This window comes from Hippocampus bargibanti, linkage group LG02 (assembly GCF_051943395.1).
Source record: "Hippocampus bargibanti isolate YZ-2025 linkage group LG02, ASM5194339v1, whole genome shotgun sequence".
Classification (NCBI taxonomy): Eukaryota; Metazoa; Chordata; class Actinopteri; order Syngnathiformes; family Syngnathidae; genus Hippocampus; species Hippocampus bargibanti.
In genome coordinates, this window is record NC_142735.1 from 20620223 (window position 1) to 20644945 (window position 24723).

At 42.5% G+C, this 24723-nt stretch overlaps 2 protein-coding genes across 3 annotated transcripts in view; one reads left to right on the plus strand and one right to left on the minus strand.

Annotated features, from left to right (window-relative positions):
- Positions 1–244: 244 nt before the first annotated feature.
- Positions 245–15789, plus strand: nfkb1 (nuclear factor of kappa light polypeptide gene enhancer in B-cells 1). 2 transcript variants are annotated; one of them, XM_088989908.1, is made up of 23 exons: positions 245–517; positions 3487–3530; positions 3609–3693; positions 5236–5276; positions 6104–6202; positions 6465–6616; positions 7020–7183; positions 7752–7910; positions 9072–9176; positions 9256–9347; positions 9823–9961; positions 10077–10223; positions 10293–10400; positions 10871–11117; positions 11191–11308; positions 12125–12323; positions 12439–12608; positions 12706–12808; positions 12879–13012; positions 13299–13365; positions 14537–14700; positions 14859–14961; positions 15053–15789. In XM_088989908.1, the coding sequence occupies exons 2-23, from the start codon at positions 3492–3494 to the stop codon at positions 15181–15183; spliced, it is 2766 nt and encodes a 921-aa protein (XP_088846034.1). In that variant the 5' UTR covers positions 245–517; positions 3487–3491; the 3' UTR covers positions 15184–15789. The 2 variants fall into 2 exon arrangements, with proteins under 2 accessions (XP_088846034.1, XP_088846036.1); XM_088989910.1 differs by having other exon boundaries at positions 10296–10400.
- A 5148-nt stretch (positions 15790–20937) lies between these two features.
- LOC148901855 (diacylglycerol kinase delta) overlaps positions 20938–24723 on the minus strand; it is a 45614-nt gene continuing 41828 nt past the window's right edge. Inside the window, exon 33 of the mRNA XM_088989911.1 lies at positions 20938–22580. Within this exon, the coding sequence (XP_088846037.1) occupies positions 22528–22580 (53 nt within the window). The 3' untranslated portion in view covers positions 20938–22527. The remainder of the gene's footprint in view (positions 22581–24723) is intronic.

The window sequence follows — 24723 nt, forward strand, 5'->3', positions numbered from 1 at the left end:
CCGTTGGCCCATTTGGGCCTTCAATTTCGGATATAACCCATGTCCTGTATACATAACAGCTTTACCCATGTCATTTTTTAAAGTTATTTTTTTATATACACTTAAATCAAAAACAAATGGCTTGGTAATGAAAATAAAATTACGCATTTTGTTGAAGAAATACTTAAAATGATAACAAGTCGAGACGTTTGTTGTGGCCAGACAGAGTGGGACGTCTTCGTTAGTGCTAATCTCTGCACTCGTCTCGGCAGGGGGAATTTCCCGACGGGAAGCAACTCGAACTTTAATGCCGGGGACTACTATTCGCATATTTTGTTGACCTTTTGGTTGTTCCGCAAGTAAAACAAGTGTGATAGACATTTGCCCATTTTTTATTTCTGTCTCAGACAAGCCTGGTTGTGCGATATGACGTCACGTTCGGTTGTGACTGCAATGGCGGCGCCGTGCGTGCCAATCAAGTCATCAAATTGACACACATGCGAAGAAGCGAGTGAGACGAGGCCTGTCCAAGAGCAAGGTAACGATACGCTTTCACCTACACCTTTCACCGGGGAAGTTGACGAACGTTGGCCAAATTTGCCGAGCCAAGCCAGCGACCTTTTGTCGCGCGCTGACTTCCTTATTGAAGTCGCTCTGAAAGTCGATTGCTGCGCCCCAACTCGTCCAAAAGCCACGAAACGATTTCACGCCTGGCGGCGGACCACTCAGGAAAGTTGGTCAATCGCAAAAGGATTGAGCGCCGGATTGACAAAGGCTTCCAAGGAAGACTGGAATTGATTGCATTGTGCGTATTTCGGTTCATTTCTCGGGCAAAAAATGAGCGAGTACGGGGAAGGCAGCGACAATCCCCGTTCATGTCGCTTCACTTCGTTATTTTCGTTTTGCTTGGATTTGAATGAGACACACTTGTTCGAAATGAAAATATATGTCAAGTAAAGTTCTGGACTCGTCAACCGTGGCATGAAAAGAAAACCTTTATTCGTCCCACAATGGGGAAATTTGCAGTCCACAGCAGCAATTTGAAAGGGGATATGGTGGGGTGTGGGGGGGGGGGGGGGATAGAAAACAAAATATTTTAAGCATAGCAAAATAAAAATGTCAACTGCATACTGTAAATGTGCAAAACCGTTTCATAAAAAACTACATTGTGCAAGTACAGTGATACCTCAACTTACGAACTTAATTGGTTCCCAGACATAGTGTGTAAGGTGAAAAGTGTGTATCTAAAAAAAAAATCCCATAGGAAACCATTAAAATGGGAATAATCCGTTCCCGGGTTTCCATACAATATACTTTTCAACTAAACAAGCCTTAAAACTACACACAACATACCTTATTCTATGTATAATAAATGTGCGATTGTATTGTAATGAAAGAAATACACTGCATTGTATCATAAAGTCACTTTATTTACATTTGTGATGGTCATTTATGGCTTGATGGAATGGCGTTGGAGGTCGAAGGTCAAAGGGAATTGCTGTTTGGAAAGAGAGGCGCATTACATGACGACTAATTAAAGAAATAAACTGTGTTGTAAAATAAAGTTTTATTTACCTTTTTGATGGTCGTTGATGGCTTATGGAAGGAGAGTAACCTTCCATAAGGACTGTTGGTAAATTAACCTCTGGTGCTGTTGGGTCGTGTGCTTCCGCCGAAGATCACTCCGCCAGCCGTGGTGGGTGTGTATTATGAAAATAGTGCTTATTATAAGGTTTAATTTTCATAAATTTGACATTTGTAAGACAAAAAGTTTGTAAGTTGAGGTGTTTGTAAGTTGAGGTCTCACTGTATCAAGAAAGGCATATTGATATATGTAGTTGTATTGCATCAACCCATATTTACAAGTGTCCAGTTTTTTTTCACTTGGATATCAAATCAGTAACACTTGAATTCTATCGTACTTGGCATGTAGTCGTCATACAAATATCGACATATTCAAGAGGTGTTTTAAATGTATTATTACTGGGGGCAACGAGACCGGGCTGGCATAGGTATCACAGCCAAGACTGGACTGGCACCAAAAAAAAGAGTTATTTTGCCTTTCACCAGCTTTCACGCACATCTCCACATTATTGCCGTGTTTGTAACCGTTTGTCATACCACCCACAAGCAGTGGGTGGTAATTAAATAAAATGCGCAGACATCCAGAGCCTTTGATCAAGACACTCAAACATAATCCAAGCAAGATCAAGTTTAATTAACAATATTTTGCAATTTTTAAGTACAGTGATACCTCAGCTTACGAACTTGATTGGCTCACAGAAAGTGTGTGTAAGGCGAAAAGTTCGTCTGCCAAACATTTATTTCCCATAAGAAACCATTAAAAATGAGAATAATCCATTCCCAGGTCCCTATAAAACATCATTTTATGCTAAATAAGCCTTAAAACTACACAAAATATACCTTATTTTATGTATAATAACTGTGCTGTTGTATTGTAATTAAATAAATAAACTGTACTGTATAATAGTCGTTTTATTTACCTTTGTGATGGTAGTTGTCAATGGATGGTAGCAATGGCGTAATGGTACTGGGACAGCAAAGTCACACATGCACACCTCGTTCGTGGGTTTCTATGATCTCCTTCTTCTGCTCGACCATAATTTTCTTTTGTGTCCTCTTTGGTTTAGCACTAGCCTGTGGTGGGGTCTTTTTCGGTCCCGTAATAGCAAAACTATCCTTGATAACAAACCACATCCGCACTCAAAGAAATGGAGGGGGGCGAACACACGTCCGCCAGCCAACACCTCGTTTGTGTTTTTCGATGATCTTCTTCTGCTCTACTGTAATTTTCTTTTGTGTCCTCTTTGACTTAGCACTAGCCTGTGGTGGGGTCTTTTTTGGTCCCATAATAGCAAAAGTACTCCACTCGATAACAAACCACAGGGTGATGAAAACTAGTCCGCCAGCCACCGTGATCTCCTTCTTCTGCTTGATCATAATTTTCTTTAATGTCTTCTTCAGCTTAACACTAGCCTGTGGTGGGGTCTTTTGGGGTCCCATAATAGCAAAAGTACTCCACTCGATAACAAACCACGTCTGCACGCAAAGGCAGGTGGTGACAAAAACTAGTCCGCCAGCCACCGTAGCGCTGTTCGACCGTGTGGTTTGGTGTTCATCCGCCGAAAACTAGTCTGCCAGCCACCGTGGCGCTGTGCGGTTTGGTTCGTCTGCCGAAAACTAGTTTGTATGCCACGATTATATTCTCGTCAATTTAATGTTTGTAAGGCCAAAAGTTTGTGAGCTAAAGCGTTCGTGAGATGAGGTATCACTGTAATGCTATTTTCTTGTCGGTTGCTTGGCTTGTGTGTCAAACCACAGTTCTCCAAGACCGGTGTCGTGCATGTTTCATATGTTTTTGTCCTCTGAAAGGAAATGTAAAACCTGATTTGGGAATCATTGCGTGTCAATTTTTTAGCCGTCAACATTTTAAGACAAAATCAACACAATGGATAACTAATTGCTTTATTTTTCATCCCTTTTCAGACAGCATGGCGGGAGACGAGCACTTCCTTCCTGTCGGCAGTCAGGTTTGCGCGCCTGCAATAACAAAGTAAACATCTTTAATTTTTTTATATAAAATGTTTTGTATTTGTTTGTTACGTCAGATCTTGGATACGCTGATGATCGATCCCTCGTGGGACATTCCCCAATTCCCTGTGCTGCAGTCGTACCCGTCGTCCACCAGGATGGGTAAGCGCATCACTTCCTCCCATACAGGAAGTTGTCATCCTCAGTCGAACATTTTTCATGTGACTCTCACGCGAGTCACATGTCTGGAGTATTTGCCTGAGGAGGGAAAAAAAAATATGAAGTGAGGAACCCATCAACCTGATCATTAAATCTGTTTTTTTTGTCTTGTACTCACTTGAAAGAGAGGAAGTTTGTTTAAAAAATAAAATAAAATTTGAATCTCAAGCGATACTTTGTGGTGGCGAAGTTTCGTGACACGGCTGCTTTCACTTCCTGTTTGTTGCTCTTGACACCACGCCACCTTCACACTTTATGCATCCTGGATGTTGACGACAGAAGGCAACTTTTTTAATACCTGCTTTATTACCGCACTGGAATGATGACATTCACCTTTCAGTCATGAAACTAAACTTGACAATGGAGACCAACATTTCCTTTTCCCCAGATACATTACATACAGCGACACCTGCTTGATCGTGAGGTTGCATCCTGCTCTAGCAAATTTGCAACAGATGAAATTTGACAAGTAGCCCCAAAGCATGCATTGTGTCATGATCTGTATTTAACTCATTCACTGCTAGACGATGTGCAAAGAAAATATGTGTCCACTCCAATGCCAGGATTTTTGTCATTTTCACTCAAATTGCAATACCCACAGAATATTGAGTTTAAGGACTACATAAACATTCAATACAGTGTTAGAAACCGTAAACTCTCTTCTTTCATCAGGAAAAGAGTTAATTTCTAATTTATATGGGTCTGAAGGTATTTGAGATTGAAATGGGGGCGACTGTACAAAATACAATACATATTGATTTATATAGTGCTTTAACAACAGCTAAAGCTGTAACAAAGCACTAACATGGACAAAAGGCAAATGCTGCCCCCACGTGGAAGGGCAAAAACATGGCCAGAAGTCCGACCACCGCTTGATCGGCATCCCTCGCAAGAAAAAACAAAACCCGAACAAATTCGAGAATGGCGCTCCACGTCACACTTTTTAATTCCCAAATAAATTTGGGAATGGCAGCGAATAAGTTAATGGTTACAAATAATAATTATTTTAATACAATAATGAATTTAATCTATGGATTTTTTTTGCAATTAGATTTTTTTTGCAGTTAGATTGTTTTTGCAATTAGTCTCACAGTAATTAAAAATTTTATGCTTGCCACAACAATGAAAAAAATAAGCGAGTTGCAACTAATTTTGTCCATTTTAGATTGCTATCCACATATTAGACGCCAAACCAGCAGCTCCTGTGTTTTGCTTTTCTACTTTCATTTCTTTCATAACTTTGCTGCTGTGAAATGTAAATTTCTCCACTGCGAGACTAATAAAGGCAAATCCAATCCAATCCAATCCAATCCAAAGGTCGTCACCAACATATAAAACTCATTAGTGATTTTTTTTTTTCAATATATCAATAAAAAGACCCAAACGCGATCACAAACGTGAAACATTTTATGTCTCCATAACACTTTTGCACCAAGATGGGGAAATTGGCATCATTATTTTGAAGAAGTTGCTTTTGCTTTTCAGGAGACGGCCCCTTCCTCCACATCCTGGAGCAGCCAAAACAGGTGCGCACTCGACGTACGGCGACTACACACCTGTGGCCCGTCATATTGGTCCAAAGACCTTTTGAGTTGTAATTGAAGAATATATTTAATTGAAATTGAAGGCAAATTTTCTCTGAGTTGTGTAATCTTTTAATTTTGGTAACATGCAGACATCATCTCAGATGTGCGACTCCTTTTTCAAGCCTTTTCACTTGTTTAGTGTCCGCTCTATGCACATGTATTCCTTAAAACCTAAATAATATGTATATGACATGCGTGCAGGTCATAATTTTCATTGTTATATGTTGTATGTTGTGTGTTATAACTCCTTCACTGCCAGACAATGTGCAAAAATGTGTCCAGTGCAGTGCATGTGTTTTTGTCATTGTCACTCGAAATCCAGGACCCATTGAATATTGAGTTTAAGGACCACATAAACATTCAATGCAGCGTAAGAAGACTCTTCCTTCATCGAAAAAAAATAGTTAATTCCTAAATTAGGTGGGTCTGGAGTAATATGAGGTGCAAGTGGGGGCGGCTGTACAAAAGGCAAATGCAGGCCATACATATTGGTTCATATAGCGCTTTAAAAACAGCCGAAGCTGGAACAAAGCGCTAACATGGAAAAAAGGGAAATGCTGCCCCCTCCTGGGAGGGAAAAACACTGCCACAGATCTGACCAGTGCTTTATCGGCACCCCCTGCAAGGAAAAAAAAGCCCGTAAAAATTTGCGAGTGGCGCTCCATGTCATATTTTAAATTTCTGAATAAATGCGGGAATGGCAGTGAATGAGTTAAAAAACAAAAAGATGATGGAGCGCCAACGTTGTACATTTGCAATTTTTTTAGCGTGGCTTCCGTTTCCGTTACGGCTGCGAGGGTCCGTCTCACGGCGGCCTGCCGGGAGCCACCAGCGAGAAGAACAAGAAAACGTACCCTGCCGTCAAGGTAACTTGACTTCAAAGACAAAGACAAAATCAATTCACATTGCTTTAATCATTGAACCAACAGATTGGAAACAGTGTAGCTTACTACTTGAACAATATAACGGTGTTGCCAGTTATATATTCTTTATCCTCTGCAACGCATTAATAATATTTGTGCCAAACTGCTGAGCAGTTATCTGTGCAAAACATCCCGCTTTCTCCTGGTTGTCTTGGCATCACATTGGATGAGCGAGTGACAGTTTTGGTGGGTGTGCTTTGCATAGATTTGTCACTACCAGGGTCCGGCCCGAGTGGTCGTCCAGCTGGTGACGGCGCTCACGCCCCTCCCCCGCCTGCACGCGCACAGTCTGGTGGGCAAGCAGTGTGACAAGGGCATTTGCATCCTCGACGTCGCTCCCAAAGACAACAGTATCACGTAGGGATGACCAACGAACGAACGAACGAACGAACGCACACACACACACACACACACACACACACACACACACACACACACACACACACACACACACACACACACACACACACACACACACACACACACACACACACACACACACACACACACACACAGTGACATCTGAGGTTCAATTCCGAGTTAAGGCCTTATTGGGTCGAGTTAGCATGTTTTCCTGGTGCCTGTGTGGGTTTTCTCCGGGTGTTCTGGTTTTTGTCCAACATGTATATGGTTTTCCAAAATTTATAACAGCCCTCCAATGGAATAGCATATTTTCCTTGTGCCTTTGTGAGTTTTCTTCGGGTGTTCTATTTTTATCCCAACATGCGTTATATAAGCGTTTGTTGTGTGTGTTCCCCAGATTCCCCAACTTGGGCATCCAACATGTCACAAAGAAAAATGTGGCCAAGACGTTGGAGGAGCGCATGTGCGAAGCTGTCCGCATGGGCTACAATTTCGGGGTCTCCATCCACCCCGATGTCGACACTCCAAGTGCCGAAACCCGCGTTCCCCGACAGCTCTCTGGTCTGTCCTTGTGTCCGTCTGTCCTTTCCTTGTGTTGCTCTGTAAAAGCAGCTTACACAGCAAATGGGAAAAATACAGACTTCTGGTTTGCAAAACTAGCTGTGTGAAAGGGGTTAATAATAATAATAATAATAATAATAATAATAATAATAATAATAATAATTTTTAAAAAAGCACCTTTCAAAACTCTCAAGATCACAGGATAAGTTTTTCACCAGCATTCACTCAAATAGATAGAAAGCTAGCTAACTTGCTAGCGGAAAGCCAGGAGATGAGCCCGGCTTTTATTCAACATTTCTTGATCGTCACTTTACTGACACGTGTGAATGTGCATAATTGCTGCAATGTTGGCTGCGCTTTGCATGGAAGGCAAAATTGGTTGGAATTTGACGCAGACTTCTTCTGTTACCCACCACCACATCTTATGTTAATACCTGTACAATACTTGCTTTTTATAGACGACAGAGAATATGCATTTATGATCATGTTCTGTTATCTGTCACACAGAGTGTCACAGCCATTCACAGGCAACGCAAACGAGCGTAATCTTGTGTTGTGCTGTGTGCAGAGCAGCAGCACGGTGCCGTCTGCGGCGCGGCGTGCATGCAGGCCAAAGAGATGGACCTGAGCGTGGTGCGCCTCATGTTCACCGCCTTTCTCCCGGACAGTGACGGCGGCTTCACCCGGCCGCTGCACCCCGTCTTCTCGCACCCCATTTATGACAGCAGTCAGTTCACACACACACACACACACACACACACACACACACACACACACACACACCAATAATCTCACCGAGCGCATAAGTGCTCAATTAACTCGCAATCACTCGCAAACATGAACACATGACCCACAAGGCCACTTACACACACGGACCAAGAAAACAAAAAACACAGTTTCAAGAAAGTTTACATTAAAAAAAGTCAGAATGTTTCAACAGTACATTAAAAAATATATTGGGAAAGTAGTATTTTTAGAGTGGCTGCAAAAAAATATTAAAAAAAATGTCCAGAATCAGAAAGCCTTTAATAGTCCCACAATAGGAAAATTTGCAAATTAATTAAAAAATATTACTAAAATAATCATTAATCAAAAATATAAATATACAAACAAATAAAATATAACATGAAATTTACGTTTAAAAAAATCCTAAATAATATTCATAAAAAATATGTCATGTTACTTTTGTAGGGAACACATTTTTTAATGTTTTTCAGCAACTCCAAAAGTATTATTTTCCCAATGTGATTTTTATAAACCGAGCTGATTACCGAACCGGCCCGGTAGTCGGGTGGTTAGCACACACAGTGGACAGGTCGCCTGTTCACGTCCCGGTCCGGCCTCCCTGTGCGGAGCTTGCATGTTCTCCCCGGACCCGCGTGGGTTTCCTCCCACACTCCAAAAACATGCATGGCAGGCAGATTGAACACTCCAAATTGTCCCTAGATGTGAGTGGGAGAGTGACTGTTGTACGTCTTTGTGTGCCCTGCGATTGGCTGGCAACCAATTCAGGGTGACCCTAATGAGGAATAAGTGGTACGGAAAATGGATACATGGATGGATGGAAGTTGTCGGCCATCCGCACGGAGACGTTCTGTAAATTGTACGCCCGACGTAAAAGTTTACACGCCCCGGGTGTCCGGGCAGACGTTATTTCAGACACTGAGTATAGTCATCATTTCTCAAGCTGAAAAGTAATTCATTAAAAAAAAAGTTCTTTATTTTCCAACAATTGTGTATTGCCACTCCCCCACCGCCAAAAACAAGTTCATGAGACAAAAGTATTTTTCACGAACAAAGCCGGAGGTAACGTTCGCGGAACATAGTTATTTTTTTTTCTCCCAGAAGAGAATCACACCTTAGTGACTTGTTTTGTTTATTTCCTCAGAAGCTCCAAACGCATCCAACTTGAAGATTGTGCGCATGGACCGCACGGCAGGTTGCGTGAGCGGCGGAGATGAGGTCTACCTCCTGTGCGACAAAGTCCAGAAAGGTTGCGCTCACCCAAAAAAAAATGCACATTGACCTTCCTCCCCCAAGTGTCACGTGATGAAAATGTATGTGTGTGTCAGATGACATCCAGGTGCGCTTTTTCGAGGAAGACGACTCGGGTCTTACTTGGGAAGCGCTTGGAGATTTCTCCCCCACGGACGTGCACAGACAGGTCGGGGCCCTCGCACGTCACTGATTGAAACCACCCGAGGTTATTGTAGTTCACACTAACTAGCAAAATGGTTGATAAATCATTTCATGCACAAAAAATGTTTTTCTATTTTAAAGAATACATTTTGTTAAAGGATTGTAATTACACAACACTTCGCAAAGTTATTTACCCGACCCATATAACTTAGTTTTACTTTTTTTTTTCGGATGAAAGAAGAGAGTTTAAGATTTCTTAGGCTGCATTGAATGTTGATGTAGTCCTAAAAGTCAATATTCTGTGGGTCCTGCAATTTGAGTAAAAATGACAAAAACCCTGGCACTGGAGTGGATACATTGTTGCACACCGTCTGGCAGTGAATCAGTTTCACTAACAAACTTGCTGTCAAAAATGAATTTGAGGCAAAAGTATGAAAAAAAAGAACAATCACAAACCATTACAACCCTAGTAACCACGGCAACATACTTTGCCTCCTTAGTTTGCCATCGTGTTCAAGACGCCCAAATATCGCGACCAGTATCTGCAGAAGCCCACGGCGGTCATGGTCCAGCTCAAAAGAAAGTCGGATAGCGAGACCAGCGAGCCCAAGCCCTTCACGTACCACCCGCAGATCATCGGTACGCCCTATCCGTCCGCCGCAACGCTGCCAATCAAAAACGTCACAACGATGCGGCGAAACCGTCACATACGGTACACGAGTTTTGAGCGCAGTTATGTCTTGTGCCTTTGCAGATAAAGAGGAGGTCCAGAGGAAGCGCCAGAAGATGTTGCCCAACTTCCAGGACTTCGGCGGCCTCGGCGGCGGGGGAGGAGGTGGTGGCGGCAATCTGTATCAAGGAGGCCCGGGACCAGGAGGAGGGCCGGGCTCGGACGGAAGCGGTAAAAGCTACCATGCGCGACCTTTCGCATGTGCGACATCATCAGCGGAGACTGTGGATTTTGTTCCAGCAGGATACTTCCAGGGTTTGTCCGCATTCAATTACGGGAGAGGAGGTGGAGGCGGAGCTTGTCCCACCGGCTACTCGACGAACCTTGAAGGAGGCGCAGTCAAAGATGGTGAGAAATTTGCTAGTTGCTCATACTCGGAAATTGAACAGCGATGTCACATTTGAGATGGTGTATGTCATTCCGCACTCACCGAAGTAATGTTTTTATTTATTTATTTTGAATACAACATGCAGCACTGATGACATTTCCTCTTTCTTTGTATTTATTTGTTTTATTCTAAACAGATATAAGTATACAAGTGAATTTCAAATTGGACCAAGGAACAAGTAAACCAACTGGTTTGCGTTTATGAGACTTTTATTTTCAAAAACATTGATTTTTGAGGGGAAAGTATCTCAGTTGATCAGTCTAGAGTTGGAATGGTCCCAAAATAAAATTACATAAAAAAATAAATGAATTTTAACATGGGTGTGGAAAACAAGAAAACTGCTGTTACCTGAACACTTCTCAACAGGTTTTCTCTTGAAGTCTGAGGAAGACAGAATTTGAAGACTGTGGACATTTTATTTATCTTTTAGAGAATTCTCCTCGCAATTCGGCACGTGACAGCGACACCGACAAAGATCCCGATGACGGCTCAGCAGCCTGCGCTGTGACGCGGCAACGGCAACCGCGGCAACGGCAACCGCGGCGAGATGTCGATGACGCCGAGGTGAGCGGCGAGGACGCGACGGCCGTCTTCCTGTACGCCGCCACGGGTGACGCGGCGTACCTGCTGGCCCCGCAGCATCGCCTGATGGCGGCGCAGGACGACGACGGGGACACGTGAGTACGCATTGACGTCATTTCCGCTCAGATGTTTGTCGGAAGGTTGAACGGCTGCGCGTACGTCTGTCAGGGGACTCCACTTGGCTGTCGTCCACGGACAGCAGGGGGCATTGGACAGTCTAACCCGGGTGCAGGCAGCGCTGCCGCCCGGTGACCGACTTGTTGACGTGAGGAACCATCTCGAGCAGGTGAGAGCGCATCACTCAATGTCACCGCTCAGAGAGAGTTGGTGGTTATTGTAAGATTGCCCAGCGACAGTCAGGTCACATGTGGACTCGTCATGGACTGCCCCAAAAAAGCCGAATCTGGGCTTCCATCATAGGAACAAACGGATGATGGTCGATCGAGGATTTTCCCTTCCGTCTTTCTTTCTGTCTTCTTTCTTGGTTTCTTTCTTTTTATCTTTTTTCCCCCTTTTTCTTTTTTGTTTCTTTCTTTTTTTTCTTCTTGTTTCATTTTTTCTTGTTTTGTTTCTTATGTCCATTTTTCCTTTTTCTTTCTTTTTATGTTTCTTTCTGTTTTTCTTTTTTTCTTGTTTTGTTTCTTTTATCCTTTTTTCCTTTTTGTTTCTTTCTTTTCTTTCTTTTGTTTTTTTCTTTTTCTTGTTTCATTTGTTCTTGTTTGTTTTCTTGTTTTGTTTCTTTTGTCCTTTTTTCATTTTTGTTTCTTTTTTCTTTTTTTCTTGTTTTGTTTCTTTTATCCTTTTTTCCTTTTTGTTTCTTTCTTTTAATGTTTTTTCTTTTCTTTTTTCTCGTTTTCTTTTTTTTCTTCTTTTTTCTTTGTTTTTTCTTCTTTTTTTCTTTTGTCCTTTTCTATTACTTTTTTCTTTCTTTTATTATTTTTCTTTTTTTCTTTTTTTTTCTTTCTTTTCTTTTCTCTTTTTGTTTCTTCCTTTTTTCTTTTTTTACTTTTTTTTTCCATTTATTAATGTTCCTTTTTTTTCTGTTTTCTTTTTTTCTTGTTGGTGAAACATACCATGTAAGAATCCATCTCACTGTTACCAGACCCCGCTCCACCTGGCGGTGACGACGCAGCAGCCGGCGGCGGCGCAGGCGCTGCTGGCGGCCGGGGCCAACCCCACGCTGAGTGACCGCCACGGCGACACACCGCTGCACTTGGCCGCGCGGCAGGGGGGTTCCATGGTGCGCTTGCTGTTGAGTCAGCACGCCGTCAGAAGAAGCGTCGACGATTGCAACATCGCCGGTGCGCACACATGGGCTTGTCAGAGCTTTTTGAACTTTTGTCTTTAATTTTTGTCTTTGCAGCATTTCTAGACATACACGCGCGGTTTGTTGAGTGTTTTGGTTGTCGTCAGCAGGTTTGAGCCCCATCCACTTGGCCGTGACGTCCAATCAGCTGAGGTCTCTACGGGAGCTCCTGGAGGGCGGGGCCGACGTGGAGGCTCAGGAACGGGGCTGCGGAAAGACCGCCCTGCATCTCGCCACCGAGGCCGACAACGTATCCCTCGCCGGCTGCCTGCTGCTCGAGGTGACGACGTGATCATCGCGTCGCCATCTGATGATGTTATGACAGCCCGGGCTATGTTTGTAACAATGTCATCACTTCTCTTTTTTGTGTTCACCAGGGCAATGCTAAGGTGGACTGCTGCACCTATGACGGCACCACGCCTCTGCATGTGGCAGCCGGGCGGGGCTCCGTCAAGCTCACGGCGCTACTCATAGCGGCGGGTACGCCTACGCACACACTCGAGGATACTGATCATCCACCTCAGTGTGACACTTTTGCGTTTGTGTTCAGGCGCGGACCCTCACAAGGAGAATCTGGAGCCTCTTTTCTACAAGGACGATGATGATGATGACGACGATGATGATGATGATGAGGAGGGCTGCGTTCCAGGGACCAGCCCCTTCAACATGGCCGCCTCCGAGCAGGTACACGGCTCAAAGCCCATTTAATAATACATTTCATTTATAAGCGCCTTTCAAAACTCAAGGCCACTTTACAGTCACGTAATTTGGTAAAGATTCACTTTCATCAGAAAATTCCCAACAAGCACAATGTCAACAATATCAGGAATGAAATGTTTGCAACTTGAAAATTCTAGTGGATTCATCGATCTTAGTTTTCAGCTGAAACACAAGCAATGAACAACAAAGAAGTAAAAAAAATGACTTGAAAGGAAAGAGGCACAACGATGACGTTTTTATGCATTGGCAGGTTTTGGATCTTCTCAGCGGTCATGAGTACCATCTCAAATGTCCCAGTGTGGCTCTCCCACCTCAGGGTGAGTTTGTGGCGCAAGGTTATGTCTGTGTACACCCACGCACTCCCAAATTAGGACGAAACGATTTTGGAGAATATTCACGTTCAATTGTATTTATTTCTTTTCTTCTCGCCAAAATTGGGATTACGATAATTCTTTTTAACTCATTCAACTGCCATTCACAAATTAATTCAGGAATTGAAAATATGTCGTAGAGCGCCATTCCCAAATTCGGGTTTTGCTTTTTTCTTGTTTGGGTGCCGATAAAGCGCTGGCCATAGCCTCTGGCAATGTTTTTACCTTTCTGCAAGGGGGCATCATTTCCCTTTTTTCCATGTTAGCGCTTTGTTCCAGCTTCAGCTTTTGTTAAAGCTCTATATAAATCAATATGTATGTATTGCATTGTATTTTGGACAACCACCCTCATTTCAAGCTCAGATAACTCCAGACCCATATCATTTGGAAATTAACTTGAATGAGTTATGGTGCAACAAACAGGCAGTTTTTATGACAGCAAACAATATGTGATTGATTAGACATTGTATGATACTAACTCATTCACTGCCAGACTTTGTGCAAAAATGTCTCTGCGCCAGTCCCAGGGTTTTTGTCATTTTGACTCAAATTGCAGGACCCACAGAATATTGACTTTTCAGACCACATAAACATTCAATGCGGCATAAGAAACCCTAGACTCGCTTCTTTCATCAGAAAAAAATAGTTAATACCTAAATTACATGGGTCTGGAGTCATCTGAGCTTGAAATGGGGGCAGCTGTACAAAAGGTAAATGCTGCCCCCTCGTGGAAGGGAAGAAACATTGCCAGGGGTCTGACCAGCGCTTTATCGGCATCCCCGCAAGAAAAACCTGAAACAATTTGGGAATGACACTGCACGTCATATTTTCAATTCCCGAATAAATTTGGGAATGGCAGTGAATGAGTTAAGGTCATAGAAAATGAAGTGTTCGCTGACAAAATTCCTTTTTTTTTTGTCACAAAATATTGTATTGATTTTTTTTTTTTTTGATGGTCAAATAAATGATCATTTACTACTACTAACAAAAGTAAAACAGCGCTGAAAATTGTTTACCGTTGATTACCAGTATCGTTTGGTTTTGAGAACCGGTTCAAATTCAGTTTGAAAAGTACCCCAATCTTGCGTGATGTTTTTCCCCCATTATTGTGACCCAGGTGACCTTCAGAGCCTGGGAACCTCGGTGAGGATGACGCTCTGCGACGCCGTGGCGAGCGACGCGTGCTGGGAAAAGCTGGCTGACGCTCTCGGTCTTGGAATTCTCAAGACCGCGTTTAGACTCAGCTCGGACCCCGCCAAGACCCTCATCGACTCCTATGAAGTAATATGGCGCCGCAAAGAACATTTGCCAACCGAAGATGACTTTCAATGATTCAAACAAGAACTGATTTGGCCCGATTCATAATTTCATACATGTTAAGTACATAGCAAACATGTCTTCATGATGATGGCGTATTCAGTCGCGCGCATACATTTCAGGTTTCTGGCGGGACAGTGCGAGACCTTGGGGCTGCTCTCAGATCAGTCGGCTCATGCAGAGCGCTGAGCGTCCTGGAAGGGGCGCCGTGCGACCACAAGACGGGTGAGTGAAAGCCTCGTTTCCATGGCAACCACCCTCCAATTTGTCCGCCTCTTTGCAACCATACAATGACGCTTCCTGCCACCACCCCCAGGCAGCAACGGCGGCGGCAGTGACGTCGTCGTATGCGCTCAGCTGGAGGAGCTCAAGGTGGACGTCGGACGACTGGACGGACATTTGGACAGTGGTGTGTGCGACAGTGGGGTGGAGCTTTCCATGGCGTGATTGTCTGCTTGGTTGCCAGAAAAACGCTGAAACCACCAGATTCCTTTCTCCCGTACGCCCGAATAGGAAGGCATATGACAGACACTCCTTCAAATGCAAACTTTTTATCCGTCACACGCTCAGGGACTCCATCTCTCAAATCCTCGACCACAGAAACACTTGAAAAAAAAGAGAGAGAAAAAATACACTTGTAATGGCTTGAAATTTTGCATAAAGTGCTCCTCAACCATGGTGTGATGCTCCTCCAAACTCAAAGAAATCAAGTGCCCATTTTGTCCTTCCTTGGATCTGGTTCACGTCTCTGCTCCCAAGGTAGTTCCCCGACCTCCCGGCGGGGTGGAAAGTAGATCAAAAGTTGCGTCCTGCCGAAACAGTGCTTGGTCACTTCCTTTCATCTCCATTGTCCAGCATTTGGCCTTTGTGTGTGACCGCCGGCTCCCCTTTTATCTCCTGGCACCTGAAACATATGTCTCCAACCAAACACTACCTCTTTGTTTTGTTATCTATTAGAAAGCAACGCAATATTTATACTGATTAAACTTCCTATTTTAATATTTATCTTGAGCAATGTTTAATATGGCTAAATAAATGTACTTATTTCCTTCAGTATCAAGTTTGCATAAAATCCAACGCAGAAGATTCAAAATACATTTCAGACTAACACGCTGGTTGGAGGTAGCACAGGACGTTCCCTTGACTTAATTGCTTGTACCAGCAACTATGAAGATTTTGTTGATCAGCCTTTTATCCTTGCACCTGTTTTTTTCTCTTTGCTCTTGAATGCTTTGAATTTCCTCGTGTTCCCAGGCAAGCAAGAGTGGAAGGCACACGTGCAAGCAAGCTCACTGAGTAATTGTTCATAATGGTGGACCGCTAATCAGGACGTTCTCTACTCCATCAAGTGGAACTGATTTTATGACATGAGCTTTCACCTTTCACTGTGAAATGAAGGAAGCCCGAGTAACCAGACGAAAAGGGAAAACTACTATTTAAAGGACAACCGACATCACTTTTTTGTTTCCTAACTGACATCAGAAAAACAATTTATAGCATCTAAAATACCCAAAACACGAAGGCTGATATTTTTAGTCAAATGGAAAAACACCAATAAAAATGACTTCAAGTGTCCCAAAACTACTTCAAAATGACCTCAGAAAGTTTCATTTCCAGAAGGTCCCGCCCCCTTTTTCGTGTCATCACGCCTAGACGTCTTGCCTTGCTCAAGAATCAAAACAATGGCTTCAGATTCGGAGAAGATGCTTTCTTGTTACTCATCCAGTTATGAATATGATTCAAATAATTCTGAAGAGGAAAGCATGAATGTTTGCAATCGATTAAAGAAGTCCTTCCGTATCAATTGAGCCGTCAGGACTCCAAAGTATCGTCCCAGAAAATGCACAGGATGACGCCCAGGCTCCATTGGAAATGGGCTGATTTGTCTGCTGGGAATTTGTGTCAACTACTATGAAATAGTAGTCTTGGAGCAACGCACCACGATTCACCATCGCGTTATGTGTTTTCCTTCTAATGTCCCCATTAACACGGATCAACACAAAGTTTTCAGACCAAACAAAGTACCCAAAATGCATTGTGTGTCGCTTTCTCTGTCAGGGGCGTTCCATCAGTGACGTCACGTACGGACTCGTCACCAACGCAAAAACAAGACTTCCGGAATATTCAGCGCGAGTATTAAAACGTAAAATATAGCTATATGCAGTGGAATCTTTGTAAAATACGCTCAGCAGAAGTCATTTGAAGTGATTTTACAAATTATGGACACAACTTGTCCGGAGGCGTCTGTTGTCCTTTAAAGGAAATATTCTCTGTGCTTAAAGGACAACCGACGTCTCTGGACAAGTTGTGTCCGTAATTTGTAAAATGACTTCCACTAAGCGTATTTTACAAAGACACCACCTCATACAGCTATATTTTAAGTTTTAAGACTCGCGCTGAATATTCGGGAAGTCTTGTTTTTGAGTTGGTGACGAGTCCTCACCCAACGTCACTGAAGGAACGCCCCTCAGCGTGAAAGGACATAACCTTGCATCACCTCAATGCATTTTGCAATACTGTGTCTGGTCTGAAAACTTCGTGTTGATCCGTGTTGATGGCGAAATTAGAAGGAAAACAAATAGTTGGCATAAATAGTGTGGCATCGAGCATCTATTTGATATTCACTGACAAAAATTTTAAGGAATTAATCAGCCCGTTTCCGCTGAGCTTTCCACGGAGCATTGTCGCCCTCTTCTGCCTCTTTTCGGTGCTACACCCCCCCCCCCCACCCAGATGACACACATTCGGTGCTACAGTTCCCCCCTCAAAATGACACGGAATAAATTCTTTAATCGATTGCAAACATTGCTTTCCTCTTCAGAACTATTTGAATCATATTCAGAACTGGATGAGTAACAAGAAAGCATATTCTCCGAATCTGAAACTATTGTTTTGATTCTCCAGCAATGCAAGACGTCTTGGTCAGACGTCACGAACTGGGGGCGGTACTTTCTGAAACTGGCCACTTCCGGTTTCAAATTGAAGTACTTTTTACACACTTTAAGTCATTTTATTGGTGTTTTGCCTTTGACTAAAAATATCATACTGCGTGTTTTGTGTATTTTAGATGTTATAAAACGTTTCAAATGGTGAGTATAGTTTTGCTTTTTTGAATGTTGCTGTGCCAATGACCATTTTGTGTTTGGGAGCCTTTCACTGAGCGAGTTGCTTGTTCTGTGGCCACAAAGGGACATAAGTCTTCTTGTGCCGGTCCCAAGCCCGGATAAATACAGAGGGTTGCAGTGACGTGCAGTCAGTGGAGACAGGTGAGGCAGTGCCTCACCTGTCATCATGGAAAGCTGTCATGGAAATATCAAATGAAAAAATAAATTAAACAGTTAGATGTATTTAGTGATTTGTACTTTAAAGTTCTTGTCCATTTAACTTCACCGTTTTAGGTCTTTTTTTTCAAAATCGCTGAATTTACCGTTCAAATACTAAGTAGAGACGAGCGGTGACGGCATTGATGACGTCAGTGCCTCGCCAGCCATGAACCTCACCGCACGTCACTGGAGGGTTGTGTCAGGAAGGGCATCCGACGTAAAAGCTGGGCCAAAACAAACATGCGGATCATACCTCTGAAGATGGAGGACACCGATTCGCTGTGGCGACCCCTTAAGGGAAATGCCGAAAGTAAAAGATAAAACGTTTTTCTGATATCAGTTAGGAAACAAAAAAAGTGACATCAGTTGTCCTTTAAGTTTGAAAAGGCTTTTGGCTGCACAGATTCTCGCATGGATTTCAGTGTGCCGTGGACGTAGAAGGGCATCCAACGTCAAAGCATGGCCAAAACAAACGTGAATCAAACCTGTGAAGGGAAAAGCAGAAAGGAAAAGAAGAAGATGGATGTACATACCTTCGGGGTTTTTACGTCACTGGAAAAGATCACTCCCGGATACACGACCCAAGTTAATATCACAATCGAGTTATATGGGTGTTGACTTAAAATGTTTAGGCAGCTTTTATTTTGTACTTTATGGTAGTATTTCGGTCATTAAAAAAAAAACGTTTAGGGACGTTTCAAGGACGTTTGCTTCCTGGCGTGTATACGTCACGAGACAAGATCACTTCCGGATACACGACTCGAGTTAATTTCACAAGCAAGTTATAGTGTTGCTTTAAAATGGAGAATTTTAAAGAACATTTTAGGGTGATTTCAGCCCGCAAAATGAACGACGTCATCGGTGAGCAGCTGCATTCACTTCACCTAAAGAATTCCAAGACGATAAATCTCGTGCATAAAACACGCACGAGATATTTTACTATGGTCTATCATGCAAATCTCCACTAGGGGGCAGTGTTGTTTTAGGGAAAACTGCTTAACCAGTCGTGATACCTTGGCTTACGAACTTAATTGGTTCCCAGTGTGTAAGGCGAAAAGTGTTTATCAAGCTTTTACGTCGGATGCCCTTCCTGACACAACCCTCTGTATTTATCCGGGCTTGGGACCGGCACAAGAAGACATATGTCCCTTTGTGGCTACAGAACAAGCAACTTTTTTTCTGCAAGACCTCACTTCAACCCTTTCTTGTTGTTTGTTTTTGCAATACTACATTACGTCACTTTATGTACGTCACTTCCTCACTTTACATACGTCACTGCCTCACTTTCCAGACGACACTACCTCACTTTACATACAGAAATTACATGTATTGTCTGTTGTCAATTGTATGTCTTTTTAGCCACGTTATAAGTGCCTTGCATGTCTTGCACGCTGGGTCCGAGAGGACATTAATTTCATTTGTGTTGTATGTCATGCATATTAGCATGTTTGACAATAAAGCTGACTTTGACTTTGAACTCGCTCAGTAAAAGGCTCCCAAACACAAAATGGTCATCGGCACAGCAACATTCAAAAAATCAAAAACTATACTTAATGGGATAAATTATATCCAATGTGTACATTGAGAGTTTTGAAAGGCGCTTATAAATGAAAATTATTATGATTATTAATATATGTCGTGATATTCAAAACTCCATACCTTTTGATCCTCATTTGGGAGAAGCAAAAACGTTTTCAGATCGCAAGCTGTTTTTATCTCTTTACCGTAATTCATCTAAAATGCTGCAACTTTAAAACAACCCAAAACAATTGTAAACGGGTCATTTGAAACTTGCAGCGTCAATCCAGTTTTCATCACCACGACAGGACGCAACGACAAGTCCGTTTTTACGACAAAAGGATTTCGTGGAACTATTTGATAGCGTAATGACTGAAAGATTGTCGATATAATTCAAGTAGGAACATTTGGAACAACAAGTGAGGGAACAAAAAAAGTAACGTATTGTTTTTACCTTAATCAGGGAAGTACAAACGATTGCGCCAGCGTTCACCATGGGGTTGTGGGGCTTATCGTCTTCATCCAGGAAAGAAATAAACAGTACGGTTTAATAAAGTCATTTTATTGACCTTTGTGATGTCCGTTGATGGCTTGATGGAATTGGATTGGATTGGGTATGCCTTTATTAGTCTCACAGTGGAGAAATTTACATGGAATGGAGTGGCCGGTTTCATCAGCATGAAACACTTGATGAGGAACGTAACCTTCTTTCACCATCTTGAGGAATGATCCCTTGTAGGTGCTTTCTCTGCGATAATTTACCTTGTTCCTCATCAATTGTGTTCTGTTTAGCTGGGTTGATAGCTTTTTGCATCAAGTGTACAAATGGCTTGTGCGGGTTATTTGTGGAACCTAAGTGATGGGAATTTTAACCTTGCAGTCTACACTCTGCCTTTGAACTTTCAAAGTTGAAACAAATCACTGTTTTCTATCCATTTTCTCACTCTCTGTCGTCTGCCTCTCTCTTTAATGTTTAAACCACCTCCCCTCACTGCTGCACTCTTGACCAATCACGTGGTTTTAACCGAAGACACTAGGCGGGGAATAGAGGAGAAAAAAATGTTGGCTGCCATTTTCTTTTTTGGAGCATGATTTCACTCTCTCTGTCTGTAACCCCCCACGTGGCTTTAACAGACGACTGGGGGCGGGGAATAGAGGACAAAAAAGTCAGCTGCCATTTCCTTGTTCGAACGGCTTGTTCGCGAACGACACATCATTCATTGTGGAAGCTCAGTGTGTATCCTGAAAAATAGTTCGTATGTCAAAGTAAATAAATAGAGTAAATAAAAGTATGTCAGAGTAAATAAATGTAACGTTCGTAAACCGAAAAGTTCGTAAGCCAAGGGGTTCGTAAACCGAGGTTTCACTGTACTGTATATGAAAAACTCGTTGGTCGCTCCTTATTCCAAACACCTGAAGTAATAAGTCAACATTTGTTGGAGCATGAAGGAGGTCCAACACCCATCTTTAGACAAATGAAACAGATTTATAAAATGGGATTTTCAGTCAGGCAGACTACAAGAAAGCATCACAAACCAACTTATTTTAACCACACACCATTAAATCAGTTTAATCTCTGAAGCTTGTCCTTTTGTTACACGCCCTCGCGCATTACGAGGCAGACAGAACCGGCAGCCGCGCGCACATTTCAGTATCATCTGCAACTCCCGTTCAATGACGCGAAAATCATTTATCAAAATTAAATATGCATAAGCTTCTGTTGAAAGACTAATACGTTGCAATCATATATTCAAACCATCTTGAAAAGTTACACGGTTGTACACAAACAGCTTATACGAATCAAGCTTTGGCTTCAAACTTCATCTGGTGAACACGGTGAACCGAAGTTTACATATTTGGACCGGTGCGACAGCGGACGAAGGAGGAACGACACGCATCACACGTCATCAACGGCCATGCGTGTGTTCGGCTAATATTTTTTTATAAATATTTTTAATATTCTTCACCTAGTTGGACACATGGATGTAAACGCGCATGCATTCATGAAGTAGTCTGTAAAGTGCAAGGCAAGACACAGTAAACTTGAAATGAACCCCCCTGCCCCGCCCTCCAATTAGCAGGAAGGCGTCCCTCTACTTGGCACAACACCACAAAAGCCCCAAAAGGCGGCAGCATAATACGGACGCATTTGCAGTATCCGACCACAGCAGAGCGAGCGAAGGAACGCTCACGCGTGAGTGGGGAAAAACGAGCATATTCCTGATAAGATACCACGCAGTAGGATTTTTTTTGTTTGCCCTCAACAACAAGCATCTACTTATCTTAAATACGCTTCAGGCAAAGTTTATTTTGACTGCTTGGCCTCATGATTTCTCCTCTTCACGAGTGTTCATGAAGGCAGCGAAAGCCACAAGAGGAATTTGGGGAAAAACCGGCAAAGCAAAGGCTCACGTTTGGCGCGTTACATCGACAATCAGCTGTTTGGTTAGTCAACCCGTGACCTCTTGAGTACACCTGCTGAGGCCACGACAAGCAAAACAAACTAAGAACCACTTGAATGAACCTTGGATGTGCACGTTATCACTATTAGAATTCTTATCAGTAGTAATGTTCACAGCTCAGCAGACAAAATACATTCACCATCTTTTTTTCTCCTCACCCGCAACATGTACATTTTTTTGCACATCAGATGTCATGGAAGTCGTGCCCAAAAGTCTTACTTGATTCTGAGGGTGCTTCCGGTCTTATCAGAAAAAAAGATGGATGCACTCGGCATGCAAGCGACAGAAACATTTTTTTTTTGTTTCTGACAAAAAAAAAAGACATTCGTTGTAGTCAACCCTTGCGAAACCAAATGTACAACAGGGGAAACAAGATGGAGTGCTCGTCACTCATCGGTGGCTCGAGGTGGGGCCAGCGAGGCCTCGGCAGACGGGAAGAAGGCGTCTCGCCACCCGCGGCGTTCAAGTTGAGAATCGGGAAAAGATCATCAATTACCCAAATATTCAGCTTCAGGAGTTGCACACTTGACGTCCAATGTTCCTAAAGCAGAGTGATGATAAACAATTACAACCTCTGCTCGTTCCTCAACCCAAAAAAAGGATCCCACAAACTGCTGGCAAGAAAAATCATGGAATCACAACTCTTAGAGGATGTTAATTGAGGTGTTTCAATTGCAGACATGAAGGCAAAACATTTCCAATGGAAACCTTCTAGCTTGAAGTAAGGAAAAAAAGAAAACGAGAAATCGAGGTAAGTAGTCATGTTCCTGTCCTTATGTGTGTTCAGAAGTTGGCAGTGGAGGGCTTTTCCTCCAGCGTGCACACGTGTTGCCAATTTGATAATTACAGTAAAGTCTTGTTATATCGATATCGGTTATATCGATAGTACTGCTTATTACGATACAATTTCTACGAACTCAAGGAGAAAATTTACATGCCGCAGGATCGGATATATCGATAGTCCGGTTATATCGATATTTTTTCCGACTCCCGAGAATATCGATATAACAAGACTTTACTGTAATTTAAACCAAGTTTTTAAGGAGTGAATCAAGCGCAAGGGCGGCGTCAGATTATTGACCCCGTTGCTGCTCTTGCTAAAGTTTTACCTCTAGACCAGGGGTGTCAAACCCATTTTCAAAGTGCCATTGCGACTAAAATCATAGAAAGAAGTCAAGAATAAGAGTTTATTAAACTAAGAATTAAGTTACTGTAATGAGGTGTTTAGCAAAAACAAAATGCTTCCAATTTGCGGAAGTGCACGCCGAAACATGTCAAGTAATTAAAGAACCAGTAACGCCACTGTACGTCTGTAATAAAAGAATCTGTTACAAATTAGATAACAGGGAGGTATGAACTTAACACAACTATAATGCTTCCAATGACTCTCTTATTTATTGCATATGATAATTGAAAATATTGGTGCGTCTCTCTTCCCTCGCCTTGTCAGTATATAATTTTGTCTTTGAACTTGCTCTGGTTTTTGATTTGCAATCTGCATTCATTCCCGAAACAAATCAGAATACTCAGACTTGCTCAATTGTGAAATAAATGTCTGAAAATTGATGATCAGATCAGCAGCGGTTGTGCACGCTGGAGGAAAGGCCCTCTACTGCCACCTGCTGGAAACGCACACAAGAACAGTTACATTTTTGACAGCAACAGAGGGGAGAAAACGTGGAATCACTCAATCTAACACCCGCATCATCATGTGCGAGCTGCTCGTTAGTCCGAGTCAACAGGCGTGATCACACCTTGGAGATCTGCTCCACCAGGTGGACCGACATGAATCGTGGCTCCCACACGAGAGACGTCGATGAAACAAAGGAGAGGATTGTCAGGCTTTGTAAGGAAGGGGAATCGAGGCCAACGTGGCAAAAAGTTGGCTGCGTTGAAAAATTTGGAGGGAGTTACAAACAGCGCTAGCGTCCAGTCCACAAAGTAAAAACCTGGATAGATGAATGGACTGTACCTTAACCCCAAAAATAAACTATTTACTACAAACAAACAAATCAAAAATAACATAAATGAATAAAAATAACGACATAAAAATAATTAATTTAATTATATTAAATAAGATAGATAGATAGATAGATAGATAGATAGATAGATAGATAGATAGATAGATAGATAGATAGATAGATAGATAGATAGATAGATAGATAGATAGATAGATAGATAGATAGATAGATAGATAGATAGATCGCACTTCAGGAAGTCTTGTTTTTGAGTTGGTGACGATACCTACCGTGACGTCACTGAAGGAACGCCCTGACTGAAAAAGGACATACAATGCATTTTACGGTACTTTGTTTGGTCTGAAAACATCGTGTTGATGGCGAAATTAGAAGGAAAACACATAAATAACGCGATGGTGAATCGTGTGCTGCACCAAGACTACTATTTGATACTAGCTGACACAAATTCCCAGCAAACAAATCAGCCCATTTCCAATGGAGCTCTGGCGCCATCTTGTGCATTTTCTTGACGGCTCGAATTGATACGGGAGGACTTCTTTAATCGTTTGCAAACATTTATGATTTCCTCTTCAGAACTATTTGAATCATATTCATAACTGGATGAATAACAAGAAAGCATCTTCTCCGAATCTGAAGCCATTGTTTTGATTCTTGAGCAAGGCAAGATGTCCTGGCGTGACATCACGAACAAGGGGGCGGGACCTT

What these genes read in the sequence shown, in the direction of transcription:
- nfkb1 (XM_088989908.1), top strand. Translation starts at nt 3,492, where the DNA reads ATGGCGGGAGACGAGCACTTCCTTCCTGTCGGCAGTCAG. An exon ending in CCCAAAGACAACAGTATCAC is followed by an intron (nt 6,617 to 7,019) that starts GTAGGGATGACC and finishes TGTGTTCCCCAG; the next exon opens with ATTCCCCAACTTGGGCATCC. An exon ending in CGTTCCCCGACAGCTCTCTG is followed by an intron (nt 7,184 to 7,751) that starts GTCTGTCCTTGT and finishes TGCTGTGTGCAG; the next exon opens with AGCAGCAGCACGGTGCCGTC.